Source organism: Cucumis sativus, chromosome 6 (genome assembly GCF_000004075.3).
Source record: "Cucumis sativus cultivar 9930 chromosome 6, Cucumber_9930_V3, whole genome shotgun sequence".
Lineage (NCBI taxonomy): Eukaryota > Viridiplantae > Streptophyta > Magnoliopsida > Cucurbitales > Cucurbitaceae > Cucumis > Cucumis sativus.
Window position 1 is genome coordinate 27906842 of NC_026660.2, and position 18136 is coordinate 27924977.

Here is an 18136-nt window from a genome sequence, read left to right on the forward strand (position 1 = left end):
AAATATCAAACGGAAACATCAAGGAATTCGTCAATGGAGGTCAATAATATTTCTTGTACGGAACTATGGTCATTTTCTATATATGCCGTTCAGAAAAACCCAAAACCCAAAAACCATTTCTCCCCTATCTTCTGCTAGAATTGGGGGAATCGGCTTTGAATAATGGAGAAGCAAGCTAATTCTTGCTTACCCTTTTCGTTTCTGGTTCTTGTGCTGATACTTTTTTGTGTTGAAGTGGACTGTAATTTTGTGAACTATGACACTGGAGGTGGTGTTGTGGATGGCAAGCTGAATGTTCATTTGGTTGCTCATTCGCACGACGACGTTGGTTGGTTGAAGACGGTTGATCAATACTATGTTGGTTTGAACAACAGTATTCAGGTTGGTTGTTATTTTTAATGTTGTATTGAATAGAGACTTGCTTGTTTAGTGGATTTGGGAAGTGTTTTTTGATGGTTGAATTTGATGGTGTTCAAATAGGGAGCATGTGTGCAGAATGTGCTCGATTCAGTTGTTGATTCTTTGCTTCATGATTCGAACAGGAAGTTTGTATTTGCTGAAATGGTAAATTTCTTTTTGTTCTACCTCTTTTAGTCAGTGGGATTCATACCTTTGTGAGGGTATCTAGAATGAGTACTGTTAACAAAAGCCTAAGCAAAGTAAAAAAGAACCAAATGATTTGTGGCTTGGCTTTGGCTTTGTATTCTGAAAAGTACTTTTAAAGTGATTTCTTGTAAATTACTTGAGAAAAACACTCTAGATGTAGGATTATAGAAAGCATTTCGTTGGTGTTTTTTAGCCTTTTTCTTTTACCAGGAATTTATTTTAGTTAAAAGCCTTCTAAGGGTATTCTAAATGTCCCATCTTGAATTTGCTATCTCTATTCATATTGAAGTTAAAGCTTAGGATCTCCTAAATGAGCCCACAGCTTGACAAAGCCATGTATTTTTTTTTTTTTTACTTTTTAATGAAGTTCATTTTGAATGGCTTAGGCATTTTTCCAGCGATGGTGGTCACAACAAAATCCCACAGTACAAAGAAGAGTGAGAGAACTCGTTGAAGATGGGCAGTTGGAATTCATGTATGTAATTTTAAAACAACTCTTGTCTTTCTTTGGCTCTTTACATTGAGAATATTTCCAAATAATTTTTTTCTATATCTTTAGAAATGGAGGTTGGTGCATGCATGATGAAGCGACTAGCCATTACATAGACATGATTGACCAAACCACACTTGGGCACAGTGTGATAAAGGAAGAGTTCAACAAAGTTCCTCGTGCTGGATGGCAAATTGACCCCTTTGGCCACTCTGCTGTGCAAGCTTACTTACTTAGTGCTGAGGTTCTAGGTTTCATTTATCTCTAATCTTAAATTTCCTCAAATTTTTTGACTTTTTTGACCATGTATTCACTTTTCCTTGATAGAAATTGGCATGGTCACACTTCTCTTAGAATGAAGGATCACCTCTGTTGTAGTTCTATTCTACCGTTGGAACTTCTGACACATAGTTCTGGACTTCCTTGATTTCATTTTTCAGGTTGGTTTCGAATCTGTACATTTTGCAAGGATTGATTATCAGGATAGAGAAAAGCGCAAGGTGGATAAATCTCTAGAAGTTGTCTGGCGTGGCTCCAAAACATTTGGTTCTTCATCTCAGGTCTGCCATAAGAAATCAGATTTATTCTCTTCTTACAATATCCATTCTTTCTTTTGATCTGCAGTTGTATTTGTATACTTATTTTTGTGCTTACTGCCATTTTTCAGATTTTTACGAATGCCTTCCCTGTACATTACAGTCCTCCTCCTGGGTTTCACTTTGAAGTGGACGATGACTCCAATCTTATTCAGGTATAATGTTTGTGAATGAAAGACTACTCCAAATCCTTGGTATCATTCAGATTACCTATAGACTAATATGATAAAACTGCAGGATGATCCTTCACTTTATGACTACAATGTTGAACAGCGGGTTAATGATTTTATAGAAGCTGCCCTGACCCAAGTAAAATCTCTGTTTGATGATTTGCATTCTGATTTCAGGCAATAAGTGGTAATAACAGACATTGGTTAATTATTTGCACTGTTGCTCATGTATGTGCAGGCAAATATCACCAGGACTAATCATATTATGTGGACAATGGGTGATGATTTCCAGTACCAATATGCTGAGTCCTGGTTCAGACAAATGGATAGGTTTATTCACTATATTAAAAAGGTGTGGTCGAATGGAAAATCAATTCTTTCCAATGTGTATTGCATTCTGATTACTGGGTTACTGTTTCCCATTATGATTTGTGTGTTTTGGGAACGCATAATTTACCAGGACGGTCGGATTAATGCTCTGTATTCAACACCATCCATATATACCGATGCAAAACATGCAGCAAATGAATCATGGCCATTGAAAACCGATGATTTTTTCCCGTGAGTCCTGCATCCAACATCATCCTTAAAATTTATGATGTTCCTGTTGGTGAAGAATAACTTTTTTTGGTATTCTATAATTAATCGATATGCTTTCACATTGATAATAACAGATATGCTGATCGTGATCATGCATACTGGACTGGCTTCTTTACCAGTCGCCCAGCCTTTAAAGGATATATCAGGACGCTTAGTGGATATTACTTGGTATGTCATAACTCATAAGTCATAAGGGTAGCTGAGGATCTATTAAGGAGTGAATAAATTTATGTTGTACTCCAGCTTTTGAGCTCTTGAATATAACTGCTGAAAAGCTTCTTTTGTGACGCCAAGAAGAATCTGAATTGCTAACTCATTGATTTTGAATTTTTGGTGTATTTTAAAAATCCATATCAGTTGGTCAATAATCTTGTGTAATATTAGGCAGCACGACAGCTTGAATTCCTTGTTGGAAGGAAATCTGGTGGCCCCAATACTTTTAGTCTCGGTGATGCTTTGGGGATTGCTCAGCACCATGATGCAGTGACTGGTACTGCTAAGCAACATACTACAAATGACTATATGAAACGGCTTGCTGCTGGATCATCTGAGGTCGGTTTTATATATCTTGGTCGAGCGTAAATTGGATACTATAATTGCATCTAATCTACCATTTGTTCCTCTGTTAGCTTAAATATATCTAAGCATTTAACCTAAAGGCAATTGAACCATTTACAGGCCGAAGCAGTAGTCAATTCTGCCCTTATTTGCCTGGGACAAAGACAATTGGGTGATCATTGTGAACAACCAAAAATACTAAGCCAGGTGATGCTTTATAGTTGCTTGCTTGGATTTTTTACATTATTTATCTAAGTCTACCTTATTCCTGAAATTTGTTTTCCATTTTTGAGTCATTCGGATTCTTTTTCTCATTGCTATGTTTGAATTGTTGCAGTTTATGAATTTTGAAATTCCCTTTATTTTTTGGTTAATTAGTGTCCGTTACTCAATATCAGTTTCTGCCCACCAACTGAGCAAGATATTCAAGAAGGGAATAGTTTGGTAATGTTCCTTTTATTTTACTTTCCTTGTAGAACTTCTCTTTAAAATTTTCAACTACAATGTGAATGAGTAAATGTGCTTGCGGCCAGGTCATGGTGGTGTACAACCCTCTTGGATGGATCCGTAACGATTTTGTTAGAATACCGGTGAGTAGAACTTTGCTTTTGCTTGCCTGTTTCACATTCCAGACAATCGAATGACTTGGACTATTACTACATTTACAATTGATGGAAATATGAATAAGAAGAGAAAAATGGAATTCGTTATATTCATATAATCTGAAATGAAAACTGTCATCAGGTTCATGATGCCGATCTTGTTGTCCAAGATATCTCAGGAAAAACTATTGAAACACAATTTGTCGCCATTGATAAAGTCACAAATAGCGTAAGTGAGTTCTATGTGAAGGCCAACTTGGGACTGCCGAGGGGACAGTTTCCCAAGTACTGGCTTCTGTTTCAAGTATCAGTTCCTCAACTTGGATGGAACACATACTTTATTTCTAAAGGAAGCGGTGGAGGTAGATATTTGATATTCTATCTCTAAGTCTTTTTTCATTTCTAGTCACTAAGAACAGTGGATGTCTTTTGAACTCTGGTGAAATATTCATATTTTAAGAAGCAGGTTTCTTTCAAGTGGAACTCATCTGCTCAGAAAATCAAAGAAGTTCCTTAAATAATTAAATGAGACTTCTAATTCACTTTGGTATTAAAATTATTCAGGCAAGAGAAGATCCGAATTCTTTCCCATGGACAGTCAGAACGATACCATTGAAGTTGGACCTGGCCATTTGAAGATGTCCTTCTCTATTGCATCTGGTCAACTCAAACGCATGTACAATTCAAAAACCGGGGTATATTGTCTCGCCTTTCCAGTTGAAGTAGTTTTAGCATTAAAAGGTCGATACAAGATGGATGAAATTAGACTTAAAAAAAAAAACTTCACTCATCTTATACTGCTTGGCTGGTGATTTATACACGTTTCTTTCGTTCCAATTTCTAGTGCATGTTTAACTTTGTTATGATTGATCTGGTGATCTTACTGTGATATTTCCTCAATAAGATTAGCATCCTGTGACTTCGAGAGTAGAATTTTTGGCTCGGTGATCTAATTGCTTTTTATTTTCGTTTCCAATACGTAGTAAACTGGAATAATTCTGTAGTTGTTAACTCTATATGTCAGGTTGATTTACCAATACAACAAAGCTATCTTTGGTATACTTCATCTACAGGTTTCTATAGTGATCAACAGGTTTCTCAAGCTCTTTAAACAAATACATTTCATGAAATTGAAATTTGGCATCTGCTAATATTCCTTTGCCATAATTTTTCATGTAGAATTCTGGTGCATATATTTTTGTGCCGCAAGGGGAACCAAATATTGTTTCCAGATCTGTAAGTCAAGCTTCTCTTATTACTTTTTATTGTGTAATGTGCATCAAATTGTTAACCTTCCTATATCTATTATGTTCCAACTACTTTTTCCTCATTTTTCATATTGAACAAAACAGTTTCCTGTGGAAATCATTCGTGGACCGCTGGTTGACGAGGTCCGCCAACAGTTCAGTCCATGGGTCTACCAGGTTGCTTACTAGAAATAGAATGAAATTGAGAAAGGAACTGTCCATTTGGGTTTATATCTGTTAATGGCCTAATCTTTGAGTATATGCTTGTGCATTAGGTTGTTAGACTTTACAAAGACAAAGATCACGCTGAATTTGAATTCACTGTGAGTGTTGAAAATTTTATTCTCAATTTGCCTGACTTCTCTTCTTTCGGTTTGTAAAAGTTCCAAATATGTAGATACCTTAAGCGTCCATTGAATGGCTCTAGTGATTTTCTACTCTTAAGGTTGGTCCAATTCCAGTGGATGATAGTGTGGGAAAGGAGGTCATCACAAGACTGACAACGAATATGGTTACGAATAAGACGTTCTACACTGATTCGAATGGAAGAGACTTTTTAAAGAGGGTAATAGCATACAAATGTTCAAATTTTCGTTTGAAATATCTTTTAAGAACATTTTGAATTATCACTCTCTTTTGTTTCTTGAGAACATTTTCCTTTCCTTCTCTCTTGTTCTGCACTATTTCTCTTCTTGCCTTCAATTGTTTATTGCTTTGGTGTTACCCTGAATATTATTTTCAGGTTCGAGACTATAGACAAGACTGGAATCTTTCTGTCAATGAACCACAGGCAGGAAACTATTATCCGGTAATATTCCATTACTTGATCGACTGTGATAAAGTTGTTTATTCAAGTAGATGGTATATAGTGGTCTTAACCTTTTCTCTATATGGGATGCTCTTCTCAGCTCAACCTTGGGATTTACACTACAGATAAAAAAACTGAATTATCTGTTTTGGTCGATCGTGCCACCGGAGCAGCCAGCATTAAAGATGGACAGCTGGAGTTAATGCTTCATAGGTTGATTTGTTTTCTAGCATTCTTATTCTCTGATTTTTGCTTGAAGATACCATTTTATCATATACATTGAGTTAGGTGCTAATTCAATATTTTTGTAATATGAAAGGCGCACACTCTTTGACGACAGCAGAGGAGTGGGTGAACCTCTTGATGAACTTGTATGCGCCAACGACCAATGTCAAGGATTAACGGTATTATACTTGACCAAAACACAATGTTCTTTTGAGTTCAGTTTCTGTTTTACAGTGGAATGGGAAAGGTTGGAATGCTGACTTTTAAACTATGGGAATGTTTTGGTCGAAGAAGTTTCTAATGTTTTTCATTGCCACAAACTACAGAACGCTTGACCTGAATTATATGCTTTCCTCATATCTCATCGACAATTTTTTGATCAGGTGAGAGGAAATTACTATGTGAACATCAACCAACTGGGCTCTGGAGCTCGTTGGCGCCGAAAAACAGGCCAAGAAATTTACTCTCCGCTACTCTTGGCTTTTGCACATGATGTATGATACATGAACTTATAATACTATAAAGGATGTTTGTTTTAAATGAGAAAACTGTCCGTAAATAATATTCAAATTTCCTCTTAGTAATATCTATTGTTTGTATAGAAAAGGGAGAGCTGGATTGCATCTAAGGTGACCAAATCAACACCAATGGATCCAGTTTACAGCTTGCCTCTCAATGTTGCCTTGATTACTCTTCAGGTGATACCAGCATCATTGACTTTGCTCTCCGCTCTTGTTCTCATTCTCACTCTCTCTAACTTGTGTTCTTTAGGAGTTGAATGATGGAAGTGTATTACTCCGGTTGGCTCATCTATACGAGGTAAAACAAACATTCCACAAAGTTGGATCTGACAAAAAGTACAAAACATTAAGCTCATAAGAGAATTTAAACTCAAAAAGCAAAGGAAGTTACCTTCATTCTGCAAGCTAATCATAACGATTTCGATTACAATCTGTTCAGGCTGAAGAAGATCCTGAATATTCAAAACTGGCTAAAGTGGAACTGAAGAGAATGTTCCTCAAGAAAAGTGTATGTGAACAAGAACCAACTCAAGAATGTAAACTAAATGAAAGTTGTAACTTGTTTCCATTCATGGATAATTGTTGGTGGGATTTTTCTGTTTTTTTTCCAGATAAAAGAGGTGAAGGAGATGAGTTTATCAGCAAATCAGTTGAAATCAGAGATGAAAAAGAAGGTATGGAAAGTTGAGGGAGATGGCAAAACAGAAGCAACCCCAGTTAGAGGTGGCCCTATTGACCAATCAGCTCTTGTTGTCGAGTTGGGCCCAATGGAGATTCGTACTTTCCTATTGAAATTTTGAATAAAAATTACATCTCTCTGTATGTAATTTACACAAATTATCAGAAGCAATAAAGTCGAGAATTTGAGATAATTGCCTACCTCAAATTCTCTTCTGTTGTAGTATTATCATATACTCCCTTTATAAATAAGCTCTTTTTGTTGAATAATGTCCATAGACATTGAATACTAATAATAGTGTATGGGTAACCTTTTGTAAATTCAAGAATGTAATTACAATTCTTTTTATAGTTTAAATATGTTTTGGAAATATTTCAGGACGTGCTTAATAAATTTGCCTTGTTTGACATCATTGTATTATTAGAGTTAATAAAGTTGGTTGGTTTGAATCCTTCATTCACCGAAAAAAAAAAAGAAAAAAGTATAAATTTGTTTAAATCGAAAAGAAAAGTAACCCTATTATTTAAAGGTATCATTCCCGTTTCTACTTAAAACATTGTTTGGAGGGGAGAAACTAAACATTTTATATTCAAATTAACAACACGAATCTATGTCAATTAAGTTATGCTTTTTTAGTATAAAATATTTGCTATCAAAGTCGAGAAAGTTTGAATCCTCCAACTAAATGTTAAACAAAAAAATGTTAATCATATTATATATTAGAAAAATATATAAATGGTTAGATGTTAAATATTAATGGATAGGTTGAACAGATAACACAAGAACAATATTTTACTGCATTAGAAGTTGAATAGCTAACTTTTGGTTGCTAAAACATTCGTATACCTAATTGTCATTTTTTTTTTTTGAAATGTTGACACCAAATACATATAGAAAATGAAAAAATAAATAAATAGTGGTTAATAATGTAAGAGAAAAAAGAAAGTGGGGGAAGAAAAGAGGTGGTGTGGTACCTTGTTGCTCAAGTTGGGATTTCTCTCTATAATTTTCCTTGTGAAAGAGAAAGAAGGAGCTGAAGCAAGACAACAATGGCTAGATACGATAGGGCAATCACCGTCTTCTCCCCTGACGGCCATTTGTTTCAAGTCGAATACGCTCTCGAAGCTGTGCGCAAGGGTAACGCCGCCGTCGGTGTTCGTGGCACCGATACTATCGTCCTCGGTGTTGAGAAGAAGGCTACGCCTAAGCTTCAAGACTCCAGGTACTTCTATTTCCCTCTCTGTTTCTTTCTGTGAGCGGATCGATCTTAAATAAGGAAATGGAGTGTGAAGGTCTGAGATTTACTGAGGTCATTACTGCTTCTCTATTGTCTATTTATTGATTCAATAACTTCGTTTGTCTTGCAAAATTTAACTGATTGGGCATGATCCATCAGTGAAACTGGGTTTAGTATTCCTTGCCAAATGACTGATGGTTTTTGAGTTAGGAACGCGTATAATTGTAGTTTGGCGCTAAATGATTTTGATTTTGTTGTTCTTTATGTTCCAATTGTTGTAACTGGGGGATAGTAGTTCGTGTTATCCCGCTAATTTCATGTCATTCTGTTCTGAGAACTAACAATGCTTCTGGGTTTTTTTTTTTTCTGGCGGTTGTATGTTAAAAAAAATATTGGATTATCCAATTAATGTCTACCTGGGGGCGCTTTGAAATTTAATACTAAAAGTAGGAGAGCAGCCTTCATTTGGATAGGAAAAACTATGTCCAATCTGGTGATTTTTATTCTAACACCATGTTCATTTGCATCAACATTACTGGTTTGCTCAAATTCGTTGGAATGCATACTTGTTATACTAAGATGGTAAGATGACCATATTTTATGGCAATAATGGCGGTATCATGAATGATCGTCTTAGCAGAACACGCAGTATGTTATATGCCCTTACCATAATTTGTATATAGAGTATTTTCCTACATCTTCTATTGAGTGAAATGGCCATTACTGATGTTCTCCTTTTGTTTTCAGGTCTGTGAGAAAGATTGTGAATCTTGATGACCATATTGCACTAGCCTGTGCTGGGCTCAAGGCCGATGCACGTGTCTTGATCAATAGAGCTCGGATTGAGTGTCAAAGCCATCGGCTTACAGTTGAGGATCCAGTAACTGTTGAGTATATTACTCGTTACATTGCAGGTCTTCAACAGAAGTATACCCAAAGTGGTGGAGTGCGACCATTTGGCCTCTCAACCTTGATTATAGGTTTTGATCCATATACTGGCGCTCCCTCCCTGTATCAGACAGATCCTTCTGGGACATTTTCAGCTTGGAAAGCAAATGCAACTGGTAGAAACTCGAATTCAATAAGGGAATTCTTAGAGAAGAATTATAAGGAAACTTCTGGTCAGGAAACTGTGAAGCTTGCTATCCGTGCATTGCTTGAGGTGAGCTCATCAGTATTTTTCATCAGGTTTATGCTTATACACGTTGACAAAATCACGTCAGAAAGTTTTTCTTATAAGGAAGAATTCAAATCTCACGTCTTTGTTTTTTTGGTTTGTTTGTGGTGGGGTTTTAAAATTGCATTTACTGTTTATACTGCTTTACATTAGTTCATGCCTCATGGGTATCTTGCAGTAATTCACTTCTTCATTTTTCTGTTTCTCATTAAGTTCTGATGAACGCCTTGCTAGAGTTAGTTAATTCCTTCACAGCATTAGAATCATTTTGAGCTGCTCCTTTTGGCTAGTTTTGATTCTTGAAGTTTTGTTTCTAGATTTATTTAGGAAGCTAATGATCTTGCTTGAACTAGATCTGTTATGTAGGTTGTTCACTTGTATGCTTGAGCTCTTGACATTTCGTTAGGAAGTACTCAGCTTTATATTTCCCACATTTTCTTATGGTTGTTTTTCTGAAGTTATTTGTTAATGAGACATGACCATCTCAAGGAGCTCTTGGATGCATGATTCTATAGCTAAATTTGTATATATATATTTTTGTTGATATCATTATGATAATGATGAGTTAAGAAACAAGAACAGTAAATTACAAAATAAATGAGAGAGAACGCTCCAAGAGAAGGCAACAAAACTATAAGGTTCCAAATCTCTGGCTAATCCTTTTCTACCTTTCAACTTATTCCTCTCAGCCACACTTCCTTACAAACGTCTAATTGTATTTATCAGAGCCCCTTTCCCCCCTTTCCCCCTTTCAAGTGGTGATTGCACAAGAACATCCAACCCTGCCGGCACATTCAATGGGAAGACAGCACCAAGCCTAAAATTTCCAGCTGCTTCCATCAAAATAGTGGAGGAAAGAGTTGAGAAAAAGGTGATTTGCAATGATACTCTTACATAGAAAACACCAAATAAGGGAAGATGTACATGATGAATTTCTAAGCTTAATTTTAGCAGAAGTGTTTGTACATACATGGGCATAAATCTTCAGAAACAATTTTCATTTTGTAAGGTAGAATTATTCTAAAAGAACTTGACGAATTGTACAATGAAAGATAACTTCCCAAAGTTGTGTGTTTGAGAACTGACTGAGAACGTTCAAGGATAAACCTCCACCATGTTATTATTGTACAAGAACATAACAGAGAACTGGCCTCTTCAGTAGCTGAAGTTTTTCGCCCTGCCTCTGGCTACAGCAGAAGTTGATAGTTCAAGAAATTGAGACTGAAGCCGTTTTCTTTTACAGTACCTATAGACTTCCCCACACTTACTCCTCGTAGAAGGTAGGTGATAATCAGCCATAAAACTTTCGTGGTTGATGGTTACAACATCATCTAAAACTATGTGATATAAGCATATCACGATGCCAATCAGTAACACAGCTGGCAATAAAAAATCACGTTACTACTCTTGTATAAATTGAGTTGTGATCTAAAGATACCCGACACAGATTATATTGAGTCCTTATGACCTTTGTTTCTACATAGCTCTTGGGGCTAAGGGAGTTATCTATGTTTGGAATCTTTCGGAATCTAAACAGCTCTAATTTGCTTCCTTATTCCATTTCCGGCACAGCTGTAAGGAATCATTCATATGGATTGACATGTAATTTTTCTTGTAGACGTTAGATGTTTGCATTAACAATGCCATAATACCAAGTCGTTGGAAAAACTAATAATCTATTTTTTTTTCTCTTAAATGCAGGTTGTCGAGAGTGGTGGAAAGAACATAGAGGTGGCGGTGATGACAAAGGAGCATGGACTACGACAATTGGAAGAAGCAGAAATTGATGCTCTAGTTGCAGAAATTGAAGCAGAAAAAGCAGCTGCTGAGGCTGCAAAAAAAGCTCCTCCCAAGGAAACATGATCCAATTTCTTGCATTTCTTCAGGCATTTTTTAATCTTTTAGTTTTATAGTGTAACGAGTGGACCGTTCAATCTTGTTCTGAACTTCAAAACTTGTTCCATTTTGTTTATGATTGACACGAGGTGGGTGTAGCTGTAGCCTCTGAGAAATGCCTGTTTATTACCCTTCCAGCCTCTTTCGATGATCTGATTTGTGTATTGTTGTTGAGATTATTGTTTGGATTTTACTCACAAAGAGCATCCATATATCAGTTGAATTTTACCCTATGGTTTACTTAAAATACTTTAAGTTAAAACTTATTTAAATAAATAAATAAAAGGTCATTTTCAAATATTACAGAAAAAGCTAATTACAAAATTTTACAAATTCTTACAACTCATTTTAAGTTTTTTTTTACGTCATAATAGTTTCAATGAAGTCAAAGAGTGGTTATTCTCCATAAATACATATTTATGTTTTGGAAATTTGTTTAAATTGTGAGTTTAGTATATAAAATTTCATACTCGTGTTTAAGAAAATGTTGAATAAAATTCATGAATATTCTTTTTCAAGAAATAATTTATAAAAAAAATTGGGTAGAAACTTTTATTTACGAAAAAGTATTTTTTTTTTAAAAAAAATAGTTTATATAATTCTCTTTGAAAAAGTGATTTTTGAACTTTTAATATATTTTCCCGAAAAATTTACTTTAGTTTAAATTGTAGAAATAAAAATAAAATAACCCCCAAAAATACAGCCCCTAAGATGAGAATCGGAATTCGGTTTCCAAATGCGTTAATATATCTAAGCTCTCCCCCCACATCAATGGAGGAAGACACCATCCTTCTTCTTTTGTTACCAGCCACGGAGCTCAGCCATGAAAGACGACTACGAGGTATGCGATTTTCTCTCTTCTAAGCCTCAAATTTCAACAACGCATATGTATCAACTCCCTTCCCTCGCAGTTCTAGCTATCAATTATGCGATATTGCGCTAAAATCTAGTTGCTCAAGTCATCCCTCTCCCTCTCCCTCTCCTGTTCGATTTCGTAGTTGCAGTCATCTTAAGGATATTTTCATGGTTAGATTAGATATATCAACTTTGTTCTACAACATTCGTTGCCTGTTGGAGTTTATGTCTCGAGAATTTGGTGGATTTGGTATTTGGATTAAAACTTAAAGCCTGAGCTGGTAGATTAGTTATATATGTTGAACCTTTTTCAGTTTTCCTGAGGAGTTGATACAAGTCGATATTCTTTATTTCCTTTTTCAAGACTCGGAATGAAATGGTCATGTCCTTGCTAAGGAAATCGTCAATTGCTGTTTTTCTATAGAAGTTTTCGTATCTTTGGATTGGTGATCTTGAGAAACCATATCTAGTTCATGTAGTGGTGATTAATTGGGTTAGGAAATAGCATATGATATTTTCCTTTTGAATTTATTTCACTTCCAAATGTTCTTTTCTGATTCCTCATATATGTAAATTGCATTTACTAGTTTTGATTCCACATCGATGTCTAATTTGTGTATTGTATTCCTAATTTTGCTAACTTGATTCCCCATGGATACCTTGTTTGTGTACCTGTAGTTTCTTGTTTTGCTACTTTGATTCTGCCTGTATTTGTTAGTTTCTACAGTTGCATTTAGATTCTCCATTCCTTTTTCGGCCTCCAAATTCTTGAAATTCTGTTCGTGCACAGAGGGCGTAGTAGGATTTAAGTTTTGTAGGATGCAGTACGTCATGAATCACAAGGCAAGATAAATGTATATCTTGTTTTGGACCTATCAGCAGCAACCTTTCATCCATAAGAACAGGATCTTTACTGGCAGTAGGTCCCTGGTGTTATGTCTAAGATTGTTTCCAGTCCTACCTGAAGTGTTCATGTGCCATCACGAGTTTTAGATAGGTTTCCTTGCCATCTATGTTTTCTACCTTTTGTGATGTCATTCTGATTGTCAAGATGACAAATTTGCAGACCGAAGAGAAAAAGCAAGCTGCTGCTGATGTAATGTTTCAATATTCAAAATTTGTGATGGCCTGTATTGGAAATCAAGTAAGACCATGTGACTTGAGATTTCACTTGATGAAGGTAATTTTTTTTCCTTGGATTTCTCATCTATAATTGTAGAAATCGTTTTCTTTTGATTGAGTCTATCTATAATATTATATGATGGAATAACTTTAATATTTCCAATTGCGTCTGTTAAGTCACCGATCTGTGATTCAACATGGTACTAGGGTAGGAGGCATGTATTCAAATCGTCATTTCCTCTTCAATTATTATTGATTTCCACTTATTTGGTATTTTGTTAGAGTGATGATATAAGATTAAATTTACCTTCACCCATTAGCGAAGAAGGTCCTATGTTCAAACTCTTGTAATGTTACATCTTTCTTCTTCATTAATATTGATTTCTACTTGTTCTGTCTTCTATAAATCTTAAAGCCTAAAAGTGAGAGGGAGTGTTGTTATGGTACTGATTTAAATCTTATATAACCAATCAGCTTAATTTTCTCGGTTACTTGATGATTTAACAGTGTTTGTATGTAATTGTGAATAACAGTCATTTTTATCAAAAGCTTCACCCGCTCACTTTGTTATCCCGTAATTCCTTTGCACTTAAACATATATATTTTTATCTCATAAAAACTATGGGACTTAAACATTCCAATCAATCACCACCTATGTAGAATCATGGGAGTCTTCTCTTTTACACCTGTTAACAAATTAAAATATGAAAGATCATGGTTGTTATTTTTTTCTATGTTCAGGAGATTTCTGGAATGCCAACTTCTTTGAAGAGGGAATCATCCCAACGAGCAGCTTCTCCGGATGCCATGGGCGAATCGTCAAGCTCAGGTACAGCTAGACTTGATAAAGTAGATAGCTTTAGAGTGCTGTAGAGTTCGACGACTCCCAGTTGAAGGCCTTCACTACATATGGAATTTACCTGCCTTCTCTAACCTTTTCTCTTATTTTAACTCTCATTAATTTGAAACTCCGTTTGCTCCTTTACCAAAAGATGGAAACTTTCACTATTTACCTGTATTATTTCCTTGTAAGTTTTGTAAGACGATGGGTGCATAGGCATATTATGATGGTTATGGACTTGTGAGTTGTAGGAAATAGTCTTGGGCCCGGGCCCAACCATGATTTCAAATGGGCTAACTTTTTATCTGTTATTTTTTAGCAACATTTTAAAAAAATTGTATGATTTATATACTAATATCAATTTTTTGAAATGTTTTTATATATTTAATTATTTTAAATCTAATTGTTAAAATTGCAACTATTCTTTTTGTTATATATATACTAAGTTATTGAAAGAAAATTTATTTAATAGGTTATTGAAAGAAAATTTATTTAATAAGTTATTGAAAGAAATTTTATTTTAAATGGAAAAACGGTTAAAATATTTAAAAATATAATTTAAATTTTATTTTATATTTGTGATTGAACTTAATACATGTCTATTATCTATCTATAAAAAATAAAAAACTTGTTCTATATTTAAAAATAAGTCAGAAATTATATTTATTTTATTTAGTAAAATAGTGAAGTCAGTTAGGGAGATTCAAACTAGATTTTTTTAGTTAGTGATACATTTTATACTTCTAATAATACATACAAAATATATGTACTGTCTGAGACTCCACCCTGTTTAATTCTTCTTTTTTTTTTTTTTTATAAATTTCCTTTTTCTTTTACTACCACCAAATTTGGAGAAACATCAAGGAAAGTTCTTATATCGTCGTTCATATAAGCGAATATCTTCTATATAATAAAAAAAATCTAGTTTGAATTTCATTAATTACACATTAATTACAATATTATATGATGTGAAATAACATCAATTCAATATTTGCTTACATCTAATATATTAAGGCTAATCGATATGGGGTTGAATTCGTTGATTTATTATATTAAAAAACATCAATTCACATTAATATATTAAAAATGTTATAACATTTGGATTTACAGCTCAAAAGTTTAAAATAACCTACATAAGAAATTTTTCAAATTTTCATAAACCAACTAGTAATAATAACAAAAAGAAACGGTATTAAATTCTTAAATCATCTACGAATTTAAGAAATCAAAACATTAAAGTCCAAAATCCCACTTCAAAATAAATCAAATACTTCACAACCACAAGTTTACTTGTTTACATTTTAAAAAATTGTTGGCAAAAAAAAAAATATAGAGAGAGAGATGCAAAAATTTTACGAGTAATAATTTTAAGTTTCGAAAAAGGAAAAATTTGAGTTTACGAATTTTGGAAGGAAACAAAAATATATGGATGAATAAGTGAATAAAATAATTGAAATCTCCGGTTGAAGAATCCGTCTGCGAAGTCAGCGATTTCCCCCCTCTTTTTCGAACAGCAAAAAACATTATTTATTTTTGTTTTCTCACCAATAATATAATACAATTATACAAAGGACTAATTTCGAACGTGGAACCAACGGCTAGTCGTGGGAACGGTAACTCTCCCAACGGTCACAAATTCAAAAATTCTCTCATATTATCCCCCACTTCCATTTCGCCTACATCTCTCACTCTGCTTACCATTCCTCCATTTTTCACTTTTCTTCTTCTTTCTTCTTCTTCGATTCTCAATTTCACAATGCTACAAGACATGTGGAACGCTCCTCCGGGCTTCAGGCCTTCCAAATCCGCCCCTTCTTCTCCGGCCAAGCCTCTTGCCGTCTCCCGGCTCCGTCCCGATCCATACCATGTCACTCACAAGGTTCCAGTTGGGGATACACCCTACGTTAGGGCAAAAAATGTTCAGGCAAGATATTCAGGGTTTTTCTCAATTTGTTTCCTTTTCAATTTTTAGTTTTATTTTTTATTTTTTAATTTCGAAAATTGATTTGTTGTTCCTTATGTTCAGTTGGTGGCTAAGGATCCGGATAAGGCGATTCCTCTGTTTTGGGCTGCCATTAACGCAGGGGACAGAGTTGATAGTGCGTTGAAAGATATGGCTATTGTGATGAAGCAGCAGAATCGAGCGGAAGAAGCGATTGAAGCGATTAAATCATTGCGAAATCGGTGTTCAGATCAGGCGCAGGAGTCTCTGGATAACATTCTTCTCGATCTATACAAGGTCAGTACGATTTTTTTCTGGAATTTGTTCTTGATTATAACCGAGACTGATAATTTCATATTTGAATTCACAGAGATGTGGAAGATTAGATGACCAGATAGCTCTTTTGAAGCATAAACTGTTCTTGATTCAACAAGGTTTAGCGTTTAATGGTAAACGGACCAAAACCGCGCGATCTCAAGGAAAGAAGTTTCAAGTTTCTGTAGAGCAAGAAGCAACTAGATTACTGGTAAGACAATGTTATCTTATAAAACTAACAATTGGGTTTCTGAGAATTTCAAACATAGATTTTGAAGTTATTTGATTTGTTCTTCTTTAGGGGAATTTGGGATGGGCACTGATGCAACAAAACAACTATGTTGAAGCAGAAGATGCTTATAGAAAAGCACTTACAATTGCTCCAGATAACAACAAAATGTGCAACCTTGGAATCTGTTTGATGAAACAAGGTAGAATTTCTGAGGCAAAAGAGAATCTAAGAAGAGTTAAACCAGCAGTTATAGATGGGCCAAGAGGCACAGATTCCCATCTCAAAGCTTATGAAAGAGCACAACAAATGCTCAAAGATCTCGAGTCAGAAATGATGAATAGAGGAGGTGACAGGCTTGAACAAAGGCGGCTATTCGACACCTTTCTCGGTTCTTCGTCGATTTGGCAGCCTCAGCCTTGCAAGGATCACACAACAACCACTTTACCAACATTACCTGTCACAAATCCTGTTAGGACAATTCAAGATGATTTTGGTGACGAGAATATTGATACCAACTCGTTAACAAACCAAATGGTTGCTCCTCCTCAACAACATAAGTTTATCAAACAAGTTCAAGTTCCTTTAGGGAACTCATTGAATGTTGCTGCACAACCATTTTTTCTATCAAAATTTGTAAGTGAACCTATTAGTAAAGTCCCATTGGGAAACCAATTTCCTGAAGGTCTGAAGAGAACAAGGTCTGGAAATGCAGCCAACTCAATGAGAGTAAACGATTTGGTGGAAATAAAAAGGCCATTTTTAGCAGAGTTAGGAAAGACCGAAACTAAGACAAGAAAGCCATTTTCTACCTCAGAAGAGACAGATAAATGGGCAGAAATATTGCCTGATGACAATGATTTTGAAGAAGCTATTCTTGCTGCAGTTCTGGGATCATCGGATGATGAAGCAGAGAAGAAAACAACAGCCAATGCAGGTGCCGGTGGCGGAGGTGGCGGCGGTGTAATTCAGAGAAAAATTGAGAAAAGGCTCAAGGTTTTTGAAGACATTACACTTTCCTTGAGCCCCAGAGCCTAACTTATTCTAATTTAACAATAAGGTTTTTTTTTTTACCTATCTAATTTTAATTCCTAATTTCTTTTAGTATTTTAGGGCAGAGGAGATGAACTTGTTCTCCTTTGCTTACTTTAGAAACCACTCTACATAAGCTTATTTGTTGTTCTCTATTTAATTCACATATGGCTTCTCACGTTGGGGCATATGATGGATGAAGCTATTAATAAAATTTGTTCTAGTTTGCTGCTCACCTTCTGTGTATTTTTGTGTTGCTTTTTTACTCCACTTTTTTTTTAACAAATGAAAGACAATTTACATAAATATAAAAGAGGATTGGTGAAAGATCATTTGTTTTGATAAAATATATTTATTCTTCTATTTTAGAAAGTTGTGTTTAGTTTCG

General features: G+C 35.0%; 4 protein-coding genes and 1 long non-coding RNA gene across 5 annotated transcripts; 4 read left to right on the forward strand and 1 right to left on the reverse strand.

Moving 5' to 3' along the window:
- Window positions 1-7509, forward strand: LOC101221354 (alpha-mannosidase). The gene is made up of 29 exons (XM_004134974.3): window positions 1-381; window positions 481-564; window positions 993-1081; window positions 1166-1340; window positions 1537-1656; window positions 1764-1847; window positions 1930-2001; window positions 2101-2214; window positions 2323-2423; window positions 2537-2630; window positions 2847-3014; window positions 3141-3227; window positions 3399-3464; window positions 3554-3610; window positions 3765-3984; window positions 4187-4317; window positions 4647-4715; window positions 4802-4858; window positions 4975-5046; window positions 5145-5192; window positions 5315-5434; window positions 5612-5677; window positions 5778-5890; window positions 5997-6081; window positions 6286-6396; window positions 6505-6600; window positions 6674-6721; window positions 6863-6931; window positions 7035-7509. The coding sequence occupies exons 1-29, from the start codon at window positions 163-165 to the stop codon at window positions 7221-7223; spliced, it is 3024 nt and encodes a 1007-aa protein (XP_004135022.1). The 5' UTR covers window positions 1-162; the 3' UTR covers window positions 7224-7509.
- On the reverse strand, window positions 6149-7119 carry LOC116404728. Its single transcript, XR_004217760.1, has 2 exons — window positions 6815-7119; window positions 6149-6749 (listed from the first exon to the last, which is right to left on the reverse strand). It is a non-coding gene; the product is annotated as an uncharacterized LOC116404728 (long non-coding RNA).
- A 515-nt stretch (window positions 7510-8024) lies between the features above and the next one.
- On the forward strand, window positions 8025-11643 carry LOC101221038 (proteasome subunit alpha type-7). The gene is made up of 3 exons (XM_004134807.3): window positions 8025-8324; window positions 9087-9501; window positions 11218-11643. The coding sequence occupies exons 1-3, from the start codon at window positions 8152-8154 to the stop codon at window positions 11377-11379; spliced, it is 750 nt and encodes a 249-aa protein (XP_004134855.1). The 5' UTR covers window positions 8025-8151; the 3' UTR covers window positions 11380-11643.
- A 456-nt stretch (window positions 11644-12099) lies between these two features.
- Window positions 12100-14585, forward strand: LOC101220806. Its single transcript, XM_004134806.3, has 3 exons — window positions 12100-12253; window positions 13334-13447; window positions 14131-14585. Exons 1-3 carry the CDS (start codon window positions 12236-12238, stop codon window positions 14260-14262), a joined length of 264 nt encoding a protein of 87 aa, XP_004134854.1. The 5' UTR covers window positions 12100-12235; the 3' UTR covers window positions 14263-14585.
- Window positions 14586-15903: 1318 nt separating this feature from the next.
- Window positions 15904-17983, forward strand: LOC101220568 (protein POLLENLESS 3-LIKE 2). Its single transcript, XM_004134805.3, has 4 exons — window positions 15904-16154; window positions 16257-16469; window positions 16543-16698; window positions 16789-17983. Exons 1-4 carry the CDS (start codon window positions 15987-15989, stop codon window positions 17752-17754), a joined length of 1503 nt encoding a protein of 500 aa, XP_004134853.1. The 5' UTR covers window positions 15904-15986; the 3' UTR covers window positions 17755-17983.
- Window positions 17984-18136: the final 153 nt, after the last annotated feature.

Excerpts from the sequence above, each read along its gene's own strand:
- LOC101221354 (XM_004134974.3), top strand. The coding sequence starts at position 163 with ATGGAGAAGCAAGCTAATTCTTGCTTACCCTTTTCGTTTCTGGTTCTT. Across the intron at positions 3,985-4,186 it reads TTCTAAAGGAAGCGGTGGAG|GCAAGAGAAGATCCGAATTC; the intron begins GTAGATATTTGA and ends AAAATTATTCAG. Across the intron at positions 5,047-5,144 it reads TCAGTCCATGGGTCTACCAG|GTTGTTAGACTTTACAAAGA; the intron begins GTTGCTTACTAG and ends CTTGTGCATTAG.
- LOC101221038 (XM_004134807.3), top strand. The coding sequence starts at position 8,152 with ATGGCTAGATACGATAGGGCAATCACCGTCTTCTCCCCTGACGGCCAT. Across the intron at positions 8,325-9,086 it reads CCTAAGCTTCAAGACTCCAG|GTCTGTGAGAAAGATTGTGA; the intron begins GTACTTCTATTT and ends TTTTGTTTTCAG. Across the intron at positions 9,502-11,217 it reads CTATCCGTGCATTGCTTGAG|GTTGTCGAGAGTGGTGGAAA; the intron begins GTGAGCTCATCA and ends TCTTAAATGCAG.
- LOC101220806 (XM_004134806.3), top strand. Across the intron at positions 13,448-14,130 it reads TGAGATTTCACTTGATGAAG|GAGATTTCTGGAATGCCAAC; the intron begins GTAATTTTTTTT and ends TTCTATGTTCAG.
- LOC101220568 (XM_004134805.3), top strand. The coding sequence starts at position 15,987 with ATGCTACAAGACATGTGGAACGCTCCTCCGGGCTTCAGGCCTTCCAAA. Across the intron at positions 16,155-16,256 it reads TTAGGGCAAAAAATGTTCAG|TTGGTGGCTAAGGATCCGGA; the intron begins GCAAGATATTCA and ends CCTTATGTTCAG. Across the intron at positions 16,699-16,788 it reads AAGAAGCAACTAGATTACTG|GGGAATTTGGGATGGGCACT; the intron begins GTAAGACAATGT and ends GTTCTTCTTTAG.